Source organism: Miniopterus schreibersii, assembly GCF_964146895.1.
Source record: "Miniopterus schreibersii genome assembly, chromosome: 16".
Classification (NCBI taxonomy): Eukaryota; Metazoa; Chordata; class Mammalia; order Chiroptera; family Miniopteridae; genus Miniopterus; species Miniopterus schreibersii.
The window spans coordinates 40,074,237-40,093,361 of NC_138116.1; the positions used below are offsets into that span (position 1 = coordinate 40,074,237).

At 46.4% G+C, this 19,125-nt stretch overlaps 1 protein-coding gene across 10 annotated transcripts in view; it reads left to right on the forward strand.

Annotated features, from left to right (window-relative positions):
- The first annotated feature begins 1,024 nt into the window (after positions 1 to 1,024).
- The window catches only part of ARHGAP44 (Rho GTPase activating protein 44), a 163,900-nt gene continuing 145,799 nt past the window's right edge, over positions 1,025 to 19,125 (forward strand). For 8 of the 10 annotated variants that reach the window (XM_081116143.1, XM_081116141.1, XM_081116142.1 and 5 more), the window contains exon 1: positions 1,029 to 1,442. In XM_081116143.1, coding sequence (XP_080972269.1) covers positions 1,390 to 1,442 — 53 coding nt within the window. In that variant the 5' untranslated portion in view covers positions 1,029 to 1,389. Of the gene's footprint in view, positions 1,443 to 19,125 lie in introns of all 10 variants that reach the window. The other 2 variants (XM_081116145.1, XM_081116147.1) reach the window with 1 other exon arrangement.

A 19,125-nucleotide genomic window follows, 5' to 3' on the forward strand; every position in this document is an offset into this window, starting at 1 on the left:
AGTATTTTCTCTATTTGCCAACTACAATCATATTTGTAGAAAATGAATATGACATAATGTACTACATAGAAATTTATGTTACTAGATTATTGGTAATTTAACAAATAGTTCTCTGTCTTTTCCATCTACTGGGCAGTATTATTTCTGTATTAGAGATGAGAAAACTGAGACATAGAGGGGTTATGCAATTTTTTCCTAAGATTATACAATTGGTATTTGGAATTCTAATATGTGAACTCCTACCTGTTTTATCCAAAACCCCTATCACCCAACATCACTGCTCTTACTTGATAGATAATTATAAAACCTAACTGCAGTCACCTGTATTTGCCTGTGGACAGAGGCTGCAGAAAGTTACAGCCCCTTTTCAAAGAGCTAACTGATGCCAAGGGGCTGCTGCTGTGTAGGACGCTTCAGGCCTGCCACAGCTGATGCCCCTCGGTCTCCAGGGTGGAAGGGAGACGTGACTAGCTATGAGACTGGAATCTAAGCCATTCATGGAAGTTGTCCCAGTCAAATTGGGCCCATAGATGCAATGCCACGATCATTATATCCTTCTGTATTGGCTTCTGGTTACCTACTTCGTTTGGTGAAAATTAAGACTCAAACTTTTGGGATGCATGCCATGCCTGGTTCAAAATCTGCCTGTCTACGCCTGTGCCCCAAGCTTAACCTTGCACCTCAACATTAATCAGGTGACCTTATGCACTTTTAGGAGCCATGTGCCTTCTAGCATACATCTTCTTCCTGTGAATCCAAAACAGCAATGCCTCACATTCACTTAAAATACAAGGAAAGACAGACGCTCGCTTTTTCCTTTTGCTGTTGTATTTCTGGTTCTATTTTGTTATTTTTAAGGCAAGAAAACCTTTCCTTCCTAGAATGCTAAAGTGCAAAGCCCTTGTGGACACAGCCTTCTCCCACCTCCGCACCCCACTGTACTTGCAAACTTTGGTCAGAGGAAAGGTGGGCGCAGGGGTGCGAAACTACAAGTCCCAGAATGCTCGGCGCCCTCCGCACAGGCGCACGAGGACCACCCGGCCAGCGGGCCAGCCAGCCTGCGGAGACTCGCGGGTCCCAGCGCGGGACCGGGGCCGGGGGCGCACAGCCTAGCGGACCCGGACGGCTCTCCAGCCGGCCCCGGGCGTTGCGATGGAGGCGCGGCGGAGCGCTTGAGGAGGATGCGGCCGCAGGCGCCGCGGCAGGAGGCGGAGTAGGCGCTGGTGCCCTCGGGAGGGAGCCGCGCGCGGGCCAGAAGGCGCCCGGAGGCTCCGCAGTGCCGCCGCCGTCGCCCGGGAGGCTCCGCTCGGGAGCCATGTAACCCTGCGGCGGGCTCCGGGCTGCTCCGTCCTTCCGCAGCTCCCGGGCTCGCGCGGCAGCCTGGCCACGATGAAGAAGCAGTTCAATCGCATGCGCCAGCTGGCCAACCAGACGGTGGGCAGGTAGGTCACCCGCCGGCGGCCGCGGGCCGGTGCGCGCCCGCGAGGCTGCGTTGCCGGGACGCGCAGGTGATGGAGCCTCGCGGGCCTCCGGACCCCTGCCCCTGCCGGCGGGCCCCCCTCGAGGTGGCGCTCGCAGGCGCGACCCCTCCTCCCTGAACTTCCCAGACCCCGGAGCCCTCTCGCGCTCCGCCTGCTGCGCCCCGGCTCCAGTTGCCAAGCGCAAAGTGTGACGCATCCTTCACCTGCGTCCCCGGCTGCCCCTTCACCTCGGCCTCCCTGCCTCTCCCCGGGACTCCCTTCTCCCTTTGCTCACACAGCTTCCTGGAAACAGGTGTTTGCTCTGATTGTGCAGGAGGCAGCCGGATGGCAGTCGCTCTCCAAAGATTCCTCCCCTGCGCCGAATTCAGGGCTCGTTGGGGGTCCAGGGCAAGTGTTGGGCCTGGTCGGCTTGGCACAGCTGAGCCTCCCTCCTGCCGTGTTTGTTTTCTGGGACTATGACTATACAGGATTCTGGAGCTCTCCCCTGGTTAGGTTTGTGAAGGCTTTAGGTGGTGGAGAGAGGCTCTGGAGGGGAGGAGGGGGGGAGGGAAGGTGCTGGTGGAATGGCGCTGCTGTCAGCTTGGTCCTAAAACTGTTTTCAGTGGAGGGGGAGAGGCTGCAGAAATGGAGGCCCAACTCCTCGGGAAGATGAAATATGCAGAGGATCACAGCCAGGTAGGGGAGGGGGACAGAGGCCCTACGTCAGAAAGGCCAGGTCCTAGGAAGCTGCAAGACCCAGTCTACCCTCATCACAGTGAAAATGGGCTAGATCTGGGCCACTGTCCCCAGGAGCAGCTCTGCGGGGTGCCAACATACATTAACGTTACGTAAGGATTCTGGTGGGTCTCTTCCAAAACTAGACATGCTCTGAACACAGCATTGTTCGGTAGAGGGGGTTTTTCATCCGTCTTCTGCCCCTGGGGAGGGATTTCCGTAGCTGCTGTGCCAAAGGAATTCAGGTGTGCAGTTCTGAAGCCAGTGGAAAACAGAACCCAGCCTTGAGTGCAATTAAAGTGCAGGCTCAACACCTCCAGGGCTCTCCACTAGGTTTACTAAGAAACCAAATACCTTTCTTGGGTGGGAAGTGGAGCCTGAGCTGGCATCTGGCAGGGTGGGGGTAGGGACGTCCCTGGGGAATGAATTCCCATGTAAGCACACTGCCCTAATTACAGTGGGCATTTGAGGGCAGGGCATGTGGTGACTTCTTATGCTTCCAGGGACTCCAGATGGCTTCCAAGCAACAATGTCTAAAATTGACTTGGATTCATTTTCCTTTCCCAAACACGTGTGCTCTAACATGAGGGGGAATTTATGAATAGCAGAGTCAGATTAGCCCAGGTTTCTGGCGTGGTCTTGCTACAGATATAGCCTCATGTGGGTTGTCTTTTGATAGGTTGGATGCTGAAATAGTGTTTTCCTGTATAGGGTGTGTAGCAGATGACCGTTAAGCTGGCCTGTGTTCACCACTTCACTTGTTTATCACCCTGGAGGCTGGCATCAGTCACCACATCAGACCAACCCAGTGATCAGTAGGCCCTTCATTGTAGACTTGGATCGCTGGTCTCTCTTGGTCTTGGGGTTTCAGTTCAGTGCTCGAATTGGAGTGTGTTTTTGCTTCCTCCCTGGCCCCCGAAACACAACTCTTCTGTCTCTTTTCAGGACTTGTTTAAAAGTGGAAAGATTTGCGAGCCGTGGGCATAAAACCTTTATTTTCACCCTCATCTGTGGAGGGAATGACTAAGGGAGAGGGAAAGTTTGGGTTTTCAAATAAGCGACCTTACTTATCTGAAAGCACATTCTTGGAAGTCCAGGCACCTGGTCACCAGGAGTTACTTTCTACTTGTTCCTTGGGACTTTGGCGGATGCTGGCCTGTGGATAAATTATCTTTATGAGATGGCATCCCCTGTGTCATGTGCCAGGTACAGTGAGGGCCAGTTCACTACTGTGTATCACTAATATGTGTCCATTTTAATGACATTCAGAGTGAGCCTTTTAGAGCAAAAACCAGTTTATGTTACTTTGCTGGACAAAAGCCTCCAGTGGCGTCGCGTGGTTTCCAGCCTTTCCGATAGCCTACAAGACGGTACCTGACTTGACCCCTCTGTCTTTGTGCTTGTTCTGTCCCACCTGCTTCTCATTACCTGTGCTCTAGCGACAGTGGCCTTCCCTGCAACACACCAAGCTCATTTCCCTCCTGGGGCTTTATTTTTGCTGCTTCCTCACTTTCCCTGTCTGGCTGAGAATGTGCATTTCCCATATGCCTCTTCCCTACCACTCAGGTCTGAACTCAAAGGCTGTCCTCCCATTTGTTCTCTGGCCCGTCATCCTGCCCTTTTTTGTCACAGCACCCATCACTCTTTGAAATGCTCTCATTTTTCTGCCTTGCATGGTTTTGCTCAGTGGTTAGAGCGTCGGCCCTTGGACCAAAGGGTTGCAGGTTCGATTCATGGTCAAGGGCACATACCTCGATGGCAGGTTGCATCCCAGCCCCAGTCGGGGTGCGTGCAGGAGGCAACCAATCGATGTGTCTCTCTCACATCGATATTTCTCTCCTCCTCTCCCTTCCTCTCTTTCTAAAAATCAATTAAAAAATCTTAAAAAAAAAAAAAGGAAATGCTCTTATTTTTCGTTTTTTATTTTCTTGTCTGTCTATCCCCAATAGAATGTATTGATCACCAGTGTACGCTTAGTGTATGTAGCACAGTGCCTTATAAACACTTGTCATGTTTATTGACAGGATTAGAACAATTTACTGTAGGGTCCACGTGGGTTAATAAAAGGAGCAGCGTTTACTTTACCTTATCGAGAATGTGGGGAGGCATGATCGTAACACTGCTTCTTAATTTCTGGAATCAGTAGAAGCAAGGGGATTGGAAGTTAGGAATTTAGGCCTGGAATTGGTGTGCCACTTCATGGAGTTGCTTTAGCAACCCCTGGATTCTTGCTCTCGTGTGCCTTTGGAGCGAGGACTCGCCTGTCTTTGAGGGGAGATGGAGAGAAGGCTTGAGGGTTGCCCCTGCTCACAGCTCCTCCCCGGCTGCCCTTCCACAAGCTGCAGGCTCTGGAGTTCTGAGTATAGACCCGCTCGGGGCGGGGTCCAGTCACTCTAACAATGGAGGAGTTGCCGAGCTGGAGGTACTAGTGTTTTCCCTCCAAGTGCTCACTTCTGAGGACAGAGGGTGGCAGCTATGAGAAGACTTCATAAAACCCATTGCCTTTCACCGGGAAAAGTTTCACCTCCTCCCTGGTCTGCTGCTCCACCTGTTGACGCCTGCCCTCTTTGGGCTCTTCCCTCTCTGTCCCCTCACATTATTCTGTCCTTTGGGAAGCATTCCCTGGTCCTCCAAGACTGGGCCACTGTGTGCCTGCTGATGGTTTGGGGCAGCACAGGCTTTCGAGTGGGACGGGCCTGGCTGGTTGTCTGCTGACTGCAGGACCTTGAGCGTAACTCTGCACATCTGCTTCCTCATCTGCGGAATGGGACCAATAAGGGTTTCACTGTGGAAATGTGGTAGCTGTGGTAATGATGATGTGAGATTACCCCTGAAAAGTGCCTGCCTACCACAGTGCTCGGCCCTGGGAAATGCTTAATAAATAGTAGCTATAAGAATCTCTGGGCAGATGTTACAACTGTTATTGGGCTGTATGCACTATGGCATGCACTATTCATTCATTTATTCGCTCATTCATTCATTCATTCATTGAGTGTTTCCTGGATGCTTGCTGTGTGCCGGGCACTCCTCTGCTTTAGAGAATATTACAGGCAGAGTAAGATATTCCCTGAGTCACTTGGAATCTGTATTATAAAGGTATTATATGGGTATATTGTATTATACTTTTTATTTTTCATTATTTATCTTTCCCACTAGACTTAGAACTCTTTGTGGGCAGGGGTTACTCCCCTAATGCTGAAATTCAGGTTCTCTGAAACTCTAGGGCAACTGTATGGATGAGTGAGCAAAAGATCCATGTATTTCGTAGGGAAGTGGTACAAAGCAGCTCAAGGCAGAAGAAGCTCCTGACACTGTGCCTCTTTCATTTGTGATGGGACTAGGGGTTCAGAGGAGTGGGGCACAGCTGCACTGCTGGGCTTTGGAAGGATAGAGCAAGATTTAAGGGATGAATTTCTTTCATGCCTGATTTATGGCACATTTTTTGTCACCTTCAAGAGAGTTCGTTAGCTGCTGGGGTGAGAAGCACCCTGAAAGGCATCGAGTATTTTTCTTGGAAGTGGCACTTGGTGCGTGTTGGATGGACTGAAGCCCAGAGCTGGAATTAGAGACCTGCTAAGTAGAAGAGAAAATGGAAGTAGCATCGGCACCTTGATCTGGTGAGGAGAGTATTCTTTTCAGTCTCCACAGTGGAGGCCACGGAAGCCCCCCCTGCACAGGGCTGTTATGAGGGAACCTGGCTTACACCAAGTGCTCAACCGATGGCTGATGATGAAGTTCATTGCCATTGTCCTCTTCTGCCTGCCATTTAACCCTCCCAAAACGCTGACCTCCTGAGTTTCAGGGGCTCTTTAGAAACCGACCCGAACAGCCACTGCCCAGTGATGGCTGTAACGGGCTCTATGCTCTCGAGCAAAACCTGGTGATGTTCAGTGTGTCTGAGAGAAGGCGAGGAGCTAGGGGAGTGTGGGCGGGGGAGCAGGGCAGGTTGGGCTGGATTTTTGGTTTTAGAGGCTCTGGGTTGGGGAGTGGAAGATGAAGTTTGCCTGCGGAGCCTGTTTCCATTCCTAGACCGCTCGGCAGCATGCGGCACCCAGCGGCTTGGTTTCCCGTACAAAGGCTGGCTGAGCATCCTTGCTGCCTGCGGCGCTCAGGACCAGCTGCAGGTCCAGCCCTTGGCGTGGGGTAGAGACGGATGCGGAGGATGCTGCAGCCTCCGGGAGTGCTGAGCTGCAGGCGTTTTCGCTCAGGCCAGGGCAGCTGAGCCAGGGGGAGCTTTTCCTTGAAGGTTTCTCTGAGATGCTGCCCTGCCGTCAGCAGGCCTCCTAAAAGCCATGACCCAGTCTATCGACGTCAGGGAAAATCGGAACCGGCTCCACATTGGTCATGGGACTGCTTCCTTCCCACCTGCTATCTCCCCGGCGGTGCACTGAGCCTGTCAGCCCAGCACAGGCCCTGCCACGTCTTCCTGTCAGCCCAGTGGGGCCAGGGCCGGGCAGAGCCCACCCTGTCCCCGAAGGACCACGGTGCATGTTTACTAGGTCTCAGAATGAAGTTTTTCATTCGGGGTTTATGGAAGCCATATCCTGCCACCTGCCGTGGCGTATATACGTGAGAGAGAGCAGAATGCACTCGCCAGCTGATGAACGGGCTGGCGAATCTGGGGAGAATAGTCTTTGCTCCCCTCGTCTAAGCTCCTTACTGTGCAGTTCTGCCTGCTCGCAGCCTCGTGCTGGGCTGTGCAGCAGTCAGCCTGAGGCTGCCCGGGTTTCCCACGGAAACCTCTTATCCTAGACCTGCAAGTCATCGTGAGGGAGCCATTCTCTCCAGCAGCAATTAATGGCTCCCCTCCCATTTTGCCTCCACAAAAGGAATTTATCAATATTGATCAATACTTTTTTTTTTTAATGATGGGTGATAAAGGCCATTGTTTTCTATAAAAAGTGAATCAGTATCCATGTGAGTAATACAGTAATTGAATTTATGGTTGTACCTTTTAGAGGGGATTAGTAAACACCCCTTTTATTAGTAATCAAACAAGGCTATTTCAAATGCTGTTTTGCGAACAACAGCAAGTTACAGTTATGCTTCAATTATGTGTTGAGTTAGCTGTAAGTCAGACAGAAGATTGGGAGAGAGCAGGATGTTTAGGGCGCTACTGCTGGGTGCAGGGCACCCGAGGGAGCTGGCACCTGGAACCCTACTGCCTTTGGGAAGCGCATGCCTGTCTAGCAATTTAAAACTATCCTTTCTTTCCAGGAAGTAGATGTTTTTGCTTTCGTTTTCCAACTTTAGAGTTTATTTTTAGGATAAATGTTTATTTTCCCACAGAATTCAATTTACTTTTTTTAACTTTCTTTTTGGTTTCATAAATGATATTTGTTTATTATAGAAAAGTTCTTAACTTATGGGGACAAAAAGGAAAAAATCACCAATAATCTCATTACCGGAGACTACAGTTCATATTTGGGATATAATCTTCTAAGGTTTTAATAGGCATCTATATGTTCTTAAAAAAGAGACAGAGACCATACTATGTATACTATTTTGCAATCTGCTTTTCCCCTTCATATTATATCTTGAATATCATTCCATGTCAATAACTATATCTCTACAGCATAATTTTTCAGGGCTATCTAATGTACTTTCTCATATGCCACATACATCTCCTGTAGGGTTTTTTTTTTGCCTTTTATATTTGGTTTTAAAATTTTATAATATTTTGTGATCTTTAGTCTATCAATATATGGTTTGTGCTTAAATGTTATGCTTAGGGAATACAGTTCCCACCCCAAGATTACATAAATATTCATACATTTTCATTACTATTTATATAATTTCATTTTATCATCAAATCTTTACTTCATCAGTTATTAATTTGGTTGTATGATATGAGGTAGGGGTAGGTGTCACATTTATGGTTTTAAAAAACTAAAACAGTTACCCACTATCACATTGAATAATGTCATTCATACCCACTGTATCAAAATGTCATCATCATGTACTGAACACTTTCACCTACGTGCATCCATTTCTAGGATTTCTAGTTTGTTCTCTTGACCCGTCTGTCAGTTTTGGCCGGACTTTGAGATGGGCTCAGCTGCCCAGGTGAACAGCAGTAGATTGGTTTGTCCCATTTCACGGGTGGGAGGAGCAGTGGAGTCCGCCTGGACCCCTCATCCCAGCTTCACCCAGGGCAACTCCTTCACTTGGCAGTTAGAACTCGCCAAATTTGCCTCAGGATCCTGTCCACAGCCAATCTACAGACCTCTCATCAAAGCGAGTTGATGGTATTTTCTTGGCTATTCTTATTTGTTTACTTTTTCTCAGTATTTAAAAAAATATTTATATATATTGAGATAGAGAAATGGATACTTTTACAGTTTTGAGTATAATGAAAAGTCTTACCCTCCAGCAGTAGGGTGTGTTTACTCACGTCTGTTCCTGATACTGTAAACAGTTTGTCCGTTTCGATCCTTTATAATTTCATTTTTGTTTAAAGTATTTTGTCGTCGTCATTACTGCAGCCTTAATGATCGAAATCTTTTGTTAAGTTATATTTTTTTACTCTTTATTGCTGGGATATAAGAAAGTTCTTGAATTTTGGATAATTGACAACTGCCTTCCTAAGCTGTCTTCTTCCTTCTTTTATTGTTGACACTATTACAGGTGTCCCCGATCTCCCCCCCTTTGCCCACCTCCACGCAGCCCCCCCAGGCCTTCACCACACTGTTGTCTGAGTCCATGGGCTGTGCATGTATGTTCTTTGGCTAATCCCTTCCACCTTCTTCCATCCAGACTCTTCCACCCGCCTCCCCTCTGACATCTGTCAGTCTGTCCCATGTATCCATGCCCCTGGTTCCATTTGTTTGTCAGTTTATTTTGTTCATTAAATTACACATATAAGTGAGATCATGTGGTATTTGTCTTTCTCTGACTGGCTTGTTTCACTTAGCGTAATACTCTCTAGGTCCATCTATGCCGTTACAAAGGATAAGAGTTCCTTCTTTTTTTACAGCTGTGTAGTATTCCATTGTGTAAATGTACTCTCATTACTTTTAAGTACTTTTTAAGTACTCTTGGATTTTTCAGGTAGACAGTCACATTTTCTGCAAATAGTAATTGTGCTTCTTTCTCTCCAGTATTTTATATTTATTGTGTTTTCTTCTCTAATTGCTTTGTCTAGGACGAGTAGAACCATGTTAAAATATGTGGCAATATGTGGGCATCTGTGTCTTTTTATTATTCTCCATGATAATGCGTGATAATTTGAGATTTGAGAAATTTTGTTTTTTAATCATGTTACATTTTGCATAATTTTGTTATTTTACTCTGACTTTTTCTTTGGTGCCAGAGTTAAATTTGATTAACTATATTATCATGATCTTTAAAGATAATCATGTGTTTTTTCCCTCCTTTTATTTATTAATAGATTCATTCAGTAATTTATTCCATAAACATTTACTGAGCACTTTACTGTGTCGTAGGCAGTGTTTTCTATGAGGAGGATACATCAGTGATACAGTTCCTATCCTTGAGGAGCTTGTATGTTATTTTCTTGAACCTTAATAGATTTTTTATTGAGCTCTCCTTGTTTTCCTACAATCAATCTTATTTGAGTATGGTGTTAATTTTTTTTTAATATTCTGCTAAATTTAATTTATTGGTATTTTATTTGGGATTTTTATTTAGTATTCATAAATGAGAGCATCTAAAATTTTTCTTTTGTTATACCTGCCAAATTTTGATAATGGTGTAAAATGAATTGCCCACTTTCTACTTTTTTTATGCATTGGTGAGGTAAAGAATTACTAGTTCTTTGAAGATTGGAAACAACGTTTCCAGGACTTTTTTTGGAGGTGGTTTTGACCTTTTTCCCAATTTCTTACAGGTTACTGAACTATTTATGTTTTCTATCTTTTCCTGAATCATTTAAGTAACATATTTTATAAAAAAACATTTATTTTATTATGATCTTAAAATTTAATAGAATCTATCTTGCCCGGCCGGGCGTGGCTCAGTGGCTGAGCATCAACCTAGGATCCAGGCGATCGGGGTTCGATTCCCGGTCAGGGCACATGCCCCGGTTGCGGGCTCCATCCCCAGTCGGGGGCGTGCAGGAGGCAGCCGATCAATGACTCTCTCATCATTGATGTTTCTATCTCTCTCTCTCTCTCCCCCCCTTCCTCTCTCTGAGATCAATAAAGATATATTTAAAAAAATAAGTAAATAAAAATAAATAAATGAATGTTAAAAAAAATTAATAGAATCTATCTTGAGTATGTAGTTGTATCTCCTTTATCGTTTTAATTTGCATTTCTTTTTTTCACCATAACTATCTTTGCCAGAGTATTTTCTTCCCCATATTCTGTGGAATCAGCTCTTAGGTTTATGCTGAAATTTTTTTTTTAACTGGCCCCTGGGGCTATGCTATCTCTTCATTAATTTACAATTATAATTTATATGCAACTAATACAAAGAAATATTGCTTTTGAAAATTTTAATTAGAAATGAATTCCTCCTGATTTCCTTGGGCTTATTTTATTATTTTTCTTAGTCTTTACTCTTCCATGATGAATTAGTCAGGATACGTTAGTCTCTGCTGTGGTAACACAGGTGCTCTGGAACCTCAGTGGCTTAACATAGAAGGTTATTTAAGCTCATGTGAAGTGTGGTCAGACGTCTCCCCAGGATGGCTCTCTTTCCTGTGTGATTCGGGGAGTCAGTCTGCATCCACCCTCCACACCCTTTCCCAGTCTCAATATGTGGCTTTTGGTCACTGGGAAAGGTGGAGAGAGAAAATAGAGTTGGCATATTAGCTCTTAAATGCCGGGGCTAGAATTTGCAGATGTCACCTCTATTCATATTTCATTGGCTAGAACTAGTCACAAAGCTCCCCTGGATATGACTGGGGACGGGGTGGGGAGCCTGTACCACGGTTGACTAACCAGGAATGTTATCCTCTCCTGTCCCACTGCCTATCTTTGAAACCCTTGTACTCACTGCAGTCCCCTGTGCCCTGCCCTCTCCGCTGTGCAGCTATGGGAAGGTCATTACGTGTCTCCATCATGGGAGGGTGGCTGTTGATTCTCATAGATCCCTCAGAGGGGAGCCTCTTTAGGGTAACACTTTTCTCTTGCTGATATCCCCTTCAAAATTAGTTTTTGATACCTATCTGCATTTTGTAGTAAACCCTTTCGGCATGGGGAGGGTAGTAATGAGGAGAACAGAAATTCTCATCCTACCACACTGGAATGACACCTACTTCATGGGATTATTGCCAGGGTGAAATAAGATAACATGTCTTTAGCATAACCCCTGGGGAATAGTATAATATAACACTCAATAAATTACGGCCATTATTACTCTCCCTTGCTGTGCCGAGAGTCTCTTTGATGTGGGGCATGTGTTTCAGCCTTATTTATATTCCTAAGTACTTGATACTTACAGCTTGAAACTGATACCCATTTGTGTTGTTATCTCAGATCAAACCCAGTTTTTCTATGTTTAGTCACAAACATGAAACATCTAGAGATATCAATAATACTGATGGTCTTATGCATTTAAAATCCATTGTGATGAATAGTTATTGCATTACTTAGGATGGTCTAGGTTGTTCTACAGTAACAGGAACTCTTAACATCTCAGTGGCTGACAGTGCTGACTGAGGGGCTGGCAGGAGCCCTTCAAGGACCGGCGTGTACCTTTCCACACGTAGCTCTGCGATGGCACAGGCAGTAAGTGAATCATACACTGGTTCCTAAGTGTTCTTTGAATTGACCCCGTTAGTTCTAGTCACATTTCATTGGCTGAAGCAAATCACTTGACCATACCACACTTCCAGTGGACCTGGAGAGAGGAGAACCATGAAAGCCATAGTGTGTCACCTGTAGCCATGCACAGGGCTATGTACTTTTATTGACTCGTTGCAACATCTGTATGAGTTGGGTGCTGTTTATAGGCCCACTTTACAGATGGGGAATGGAGGCTATAGAAGTAGCAGACCAGGAAAGGGGCAGAGCCAAATTTGAGCTAGGCCCTAAGTAGGTCCAGCACAAGCAAGTGTGTCTCTCCTGGTGGATCTCTGCAGCCCCAGGGTTCCTCAAGTTACTATGTTTAGGTGGTTTTAAAATGCTAATTAACTGTTCTTGATTTGTATAAAAATAAAAATGTCACATTTATTTAGGGTAACTCAGTATCTTGTATGTAGCCCTAACCACAAAGAGCATACAGTGAAATTTCTACCAATAGAAGGTTCTCCACTTTGTTTCCTTATTGCAGTTTCACCAGAAAGGGTAAGAGAGTGTCTTTGGGAAGTGTTTTATAGCTCTATGCTCTGTGTGCAAAGATAGCAGCTTCTATATCTGCAAAAGCCCCTACAGACTCCTACATAACCTGTTAATCAGAGACCTTAAACAAATAAAGAGCATGAAAAGGGCAGAGCTTTCTGCCTCCTCAGCGCGCCTTGGCGATTGCGGACACGCGCACACTCGCTTCGGTTTCGTAGCTGCCCGTCGTGGAGCGTGTCTGGTGATAGTGCTTCACAGTCATTCCCGTTTAATCCTCACAACAGATCTAAGAGGCGGTTCTGACCCTTCCCCAGTGTCTGCCCGAGTCTCCGAGCAGGGGAGCGGTCGTTGCCGCGGGCCGCCCGCGTGCGGGAGGCGGCTGGGATCTGCTGCCCGGTGGGCTGGCTCTGAGCCGGGGGGCTCATCCCTGTGCTTCTGCGACTGCAGTGGGGAGGCGGGAAACTGCGTCTAATGTTAGGGAATGATTAAGTAAGTTCTGGCACATCTACACAGTTGTAATGATCTTAGTGCTTTTCTAACCTTCCAAAAATTTAAGCGTTTGTGAGAAATGCTTAAGATAAGGAAAGAGAGCACAGACGTGCACACAGAGTTGAGATTGTACAATATTTTTAACATGCAGAGAAAGACTGGGAGGGAAAGGGAGAGACTGGAAGGTTCCGCATGCGGTGTTTATCTCTGGGTCGAGTTGTGAGTAATCTGAATTCTTGCTGCTTCTACTTTTGAACAATTTTCAGATTCTTTAAAATAACCATGTATTTGACCTGGCCAGGTGGCTCAGTTGGTTGGAGCATCAGAAAGGATTATGGGTTCGATTCCCAGTCCAGGTGGGTATGGAAAGCAGCCAATCGATGTTTTTCTCTCTCTCTCTCTTTCCCTTCCTCTCTCGAAAAAAGTCAATAAACATATCCTGGGGTGAGAATAAAAAAAATAAATAATAAATAAACATGTATTTTATTAAAAAAACAAAAACAAACAAGAAACTCTCCCAGGACTCAAAACAAAGGGGTGAATATAAAATGTAGCTGGAATTTCTGATAGTGATGTTTTAAGTTTGGGGCCCTGAAGTATCTAAATAGAAATGTGCTTAAAGCCCTCTTGAGCTTCCGTTTCTAACATGGGAAACGCCTTATCTTCGCAGTCTGGGAAGGACATGCTGTCAGATCTCATTGTATATAAGAAAACAGCCTGCTATTAGGAAATGGCATGCTAATACCTTCCCGGGTTGCCAGTTTTAAAGACACATACCGTTTTGAGACTTGGTCTGCATGAGCTGGAACTGAGGCCTCGTGGTTCCCGTGACCAGTTGGGGTTCTCTGGTTGCAGCAGCAGACATGGACTCTGGCTAATTTGAGTCAAGAAGGAGATTTGAGGATGGGGGTGGCTCACAGAAGGAGTGACCTTGTGCCCCTGCTGCAGGGCAACGAGCAGCCTCTTCAGGGGGGGCTTGCTTCCCAGTTGTTTTCTGTCCTTGAGTCGCTTGGGTGATTCTGTCACTGAAGAGAGTCTAATTGGTTTTGTTTGCATCATGTGACCCAGCCGCCCCTTGGGGACAGTGGGAGAGTAGGAGGCTGTCTGGATTCCAAGTCCACAGAGACTGAAGTAGGGCAGAGACAGTTCCCCGAAGGAAAATCAGAGGCTTCTGCCCAAAGGGTGGGGGAGGGATGCTGACCAAACTGTAGCCAATGGCATTAAAGACCCTGCTTGGTCAGTTTGCCAGGGATCTCTGACCCTAGCAGTGATCCAGGGAACATGCCTCCTGGTATTCAGAGAAGTCATTTCTCAGCCCTGCATATCCAGTCAGTTACCACGGAAAGTACCTCTGCATTGTATTTGCTCTGCGCCTTCCTTTCATTTCTGATTCTTACTTATGGCCTGTTTCTCTACCCTTGACCACTGGTTACAGTGCCCTCCTCATTTGTATTGCCTCGAATCCCGTCCCTGTCTTCCTGCAACACAGGCCAGACAAAATTTTTGAGTACATGGAAAGAAGAATGTCATTTTCCTTTATCAAGTCGTTTTCTGTGGGGAAAAAGTCCTTGGACTGGGGTGCAGCCCACCATAGACTCGTCGTAGGAGTTTACAACCTCTCTCTGTATTTAAGGCTCTAAGAGGTTCTGCAGTAAAGAAAGCTGTTGGTTGTTTGTATCTCTGAGAATGCTCTTAATGATTGTAAGCGGTATCAATTCAGAGTGCTTTCAGCAGTAAAGAAACTTGACTTCAGGTCACAGGTCATCCCAAGAAAGGGAGAGTCCAGGTGCCTTGTGATTTTCCCATTTTCTTTGCTCTGTCTTCGTCTGTGTGTTGGCTGTTGGCTTTTCCTCAGATTGGCTTTTTTCATGATCAAAATATAGCTGCCGGCAGCAACTCAGGTAATTTGCTTCCATGTTTTTAAACCAAAAAAGCTGTTATGGTCTGAATGTTTGTGTCCCTCCAAAATTTGTATGTTGAAATTCTAACCCCCAAGGTAATGGTATTAGGAGGTGGGGCCTCTGGGAGGTCATTAGGTCATGAGGGCATTGCCCTCGTGTATGGGATTAGAGCCCTTATACAAGTCCTAGAAGGTCCCTTGTCCTTTCCACCATGTGAGGACACAGCGAGCAGCCACCATCATGAACCAGAAAGCAGCCCTCACCAGATCGGCTGGACTTAGACTTGGACTTCACAAACTCCAGAATGTGAGAAATACATTTCTGTTTTTTATAAGCCTCCTAAATACATGTTAGGTACTCTGTTATAGCAGCTCAAATGGACTAAGACAAGAGGAGCAGCCAAATGGTCCGTCATAAGATCAGACCTTTCCTCTAGTTTAAGCCAATTTGAGTTTACCATTGACCTTAACGTGTGCTGGGAGGAAGGGACGTGCGGGGCTGATTGAATTAAAGCCTGCATCTTTGACCTAGTCACTGGCAGAGGACGTAGGATTGCGGTGACTGGGTTAGAGCCATCGAGACACTTTTGGGAGCTGAGGGGGGGAAAGCCCCTTCTAAGTCAGGAGGCCTTTGTGGAGGAGGGATGGATACCAGGACAGAATCAGAGTTCTGTTCACATGGAGGAAGGAGGAAAGCGTTCTGGATGGACATTCAACAGTGTCCACTGTGACTTGGCTGAACCCCGCATTGTGAGCGTGGAGGTCATTTTTCGTGGGTCACCCAGTCCTCAGACTAGAGTTTGTAGGATGTGTCATCGGGAATGTTAGTCCATGAGCAGATGTTACTTTGGCAGTGTTTTCCCCTTCGATGAGACTGCCGCCTCTCCTTTCTGTTTATCAGCACGATTCTCCTGTATGCCGGAGCGCTGGTTCACAGGGACGTGTGGCACGCGGTGTGTCCTATTCTAGTTCTGCATACATCTGTCTCTCGTAGTCTTGGAGTCTCGTAGTCTGTAGGTCCCAGCACAGTGCCTGGAACATAGAAGGGACTCAAGAACTGTTTGTCAAATTCATGCTTAGAGTTCAAGTCAGATGTCACCGTCAAATTCATGCTTAGAGTTCAAGTCAGATGTCACCGCTTTCTCCCCCCCCCCCCATTGCTTCTTCCTCGTGCATTTTCAGAACCTGCTTGTTCTCGTGTGTCAGCTATTTCATCGTCCTTTGATTTCTCGTGGCTGCTGGTTCTGTTTTCCACCAGACCGGAAGCTGTGCGTGTTTGCAGGAATCAGGCTGACTCCCCTGTCTCCTGTCTGTTGCCCACAGTGCTTTGCAAACAGCAGGAGCAGGTCCTCATCAAGGGTGTGGAGATGAGGCTGTATGTGCTGCTCTAACAGGCCTCAGAATGGATTCTTTTTTATTTGGGTCACCACTGAATTGAGGTTTCCCATGCTAAATACTTAGCTGTAGGCTTGTAATCATGCCTTCATGAGCTCCAAGACTTTACTATAATAGCAAAAAATATGACACTGCTTTAAAAGTAGTCTTTAGTAAGTTGTCTTTAATTCAAAAGTAGGATTCTCCATTCGCAAGCCATACCTGTGCTGTTGAATATGTGCTAAGAGGAAAGTGTAAGTGATGACAACTTACTGAGTAAAGAAGCCATTCATTAAACACGTATCTATTGATCACCTGCTGTCACAGGTTGGGTCCTGGGAAGTGGGTAATGAGAATAACATGCAGAGCGCTCATGATGGAGTGCTCTTAGCACCAGCACCTACGGCAGGGAGTGAAAGGAAGCAGGTCCCGGCGAAGGGAGAATTTGAGCTGTGATATCCCAGGGAAGGCCTCAGCTGGTGCTCTGTTGGGCTCTGGAGCTTGGTTGTCTTTTCAGAATTGTCCCGAGTTGGGGAGGAGGGATAGAGCCTTTATACCACTGCATCGGTCAGGCATTGCAGTCATGCTGCCCCTGGAAGATGGCATGACCTTCAGCCAAAGCAATGCCAAAGGGTAGACGGCTGGTGGCGGCCATCTGCCTGAATCCCTAACAGCTGAAGGGGAGTCTGGTGTCCACTACACCTACTGCGCGCCAAGTCCTCTGCTGGAAATGTGAATGTGAGTAGGACAGCAGTGAAACGAGTCATTATAACAGAAGGTGGTATCTTTGATAGTAAGTGGGTTTTTCATGGGACCCTGAGAACAGAACGAGTTTGGTTGGAGTGGGGTTTGGGAGGAAGTCGTGTAAGCTGAGACCTGAAGGGTGAGGCATTGTTAGCAGCCTAAGAAAAGTGGGAATGACGTGTGAATGCCAAGGAATTCTCTGTGTTTGGAATGCCACTGGGAGTAGCCATGAGGGTTTTAGGATGACTATCTAAGTTACTGTCCAAACAGGACACTTCTGATAGTGATCACCTAATTAATAGTGCCAGGGACAGCAGGTGAAAACCTGGACAAATTGTGTTGTCACTTGTGTATAAGGCACGGGTCAGCAGATTTGGATTTTATCTGAGGACGGTGATAAATTATCAACCTCTCCCCACAGTTTTGGGGTTGTGAGCATGGGTTCTGGTGTCACATTCCCATAGGTTCACATCTTGCCTCTATCACTTATGAATTGCAAAATCACTTGGGTTTTGTAAGCCTCTATTGTCTTATTTGCAAAATAGAGATATTTTCTACCCTAGGATATTTTAAATAAATAATACACGTTAAAGTACTTAAAATAGTTTCTGGGATAGAACAGACCCTCAGTAAGTATAAGATGCTGCTGTACTGTTTTAAATGAGAGTTAGCAAGGTCAGGTTTGGGGTTTTAGAATGACGACTCCGGATGCATAAGTGGAGAACCAATGGAGGGGAACAAGCCTGGTGCAGAGATTGGTAGGAGATGATGCTGTTGACTAGGAGACTAGGTAGGTAATCCAAGTGAGATCAGACTTGTAGCCATGAGGAGGTGAGACATGGAGAGGTTCCAGAGATGTTTAAGATGTTGAATCAGGGACCTTGGTGGAACTTGAGGGAGCAGAAGGAGATAAAGCTACTGCTGAAGTTTGGGTTTGGCAAAGGATGGACATTCCTGCTAGAGCGGACTTCTCTTGCCTGAGAAGGGCCTGTGAGAAATACGTAAGGTTCTGGAGTTTGAGAGAGTGTCCAGGAGATCATGGAGTTAGGAATCATCAGCTGGTGGGTGAAACAAGCACTGAAATGGGGAGAGTGTTGAGAAAAGAGGGCTGAAGAATGGCCTGAGGGGCTCTTAGGAAATACTGGATGGTATAGAATCAAAGGGAATGCATTTTAATTACAGTGTTACCCACAAGTGAAAGCCTTGCTCCATCCACGGTTCATTTTCTACCGCTTCTCTAACAAGTATCACAAACAGGGTGGCTTGAAACAACATAAAATGATCTCTCACAGTTCTAGAGGCTTGAAGTCCGAAATCAAGGTGTGGGCAGGGCCGTGCTCTGTCTGACAGCTCTAGGGAAGAATCCGTTCCTTCCTGTGGTATGATATAGGATATCTCCTCCTTTCCTTAGTTTCTGGCCAAAGCTTCAAATTTTTTTGGAATTTCTTGAGTGATGGTCATACTCTCTTATGCTAGTGGAGGGCCCCTAGATAACTTCAAGATGGGAGTTGGCCACCGGAGAGGACAATCACATGGTCAAAGGGTTAGAACTATGGGCCAGCCCAGCACCCATGGAGGGGAGGGGAGAGGGATGGAGTGCAGTGCCGTGGCCAGTGGCTTACCCCATCCTGCCCGCATAGGGAAACCCCAGGGAAAGACTCCGGGCACCACAGCTCAGCAGAGCTTCCCCGTTGGGGAAGCTGGGAAGGCACCTGGATTTCATGAAGAGCGGTCATGGACGCTTAGCACCTCTTCCCACGCCACCCCAGACCTTGACCTATGCATCTCTTTCATTTGGTTGTTCCCGAGTTGTAACCTATATCCATATACATAAAACTGTAATCGTAAGTGTAGTGCTGTCAGTGAGTTCTGCGAGTTGTTCTAATGGGATTGAACTGGAGGGAGTTATGGGAAACGCTGAATTTATAGCCAGTTGGGCATAATTATGGGTGGCTTGGGGACACCCAAACCTTGTGCCTGGCATCTGAATTAGGGGCAGTCTTGTAAAGTACTTTGTTCTTAACTGTGGGGTCTGCTAGTGTCAGAACGGAATCAAATTGTTTGACATCTGGTTGGTATCAAAGAATAGTGTCAGAGCTTTCTCTTAGCTTCTGGTGTTGCCAGCAGTTGTTGGTGTTCCTTGGCTTATGGATACATCCTTTCAGGCTCTGCCTCT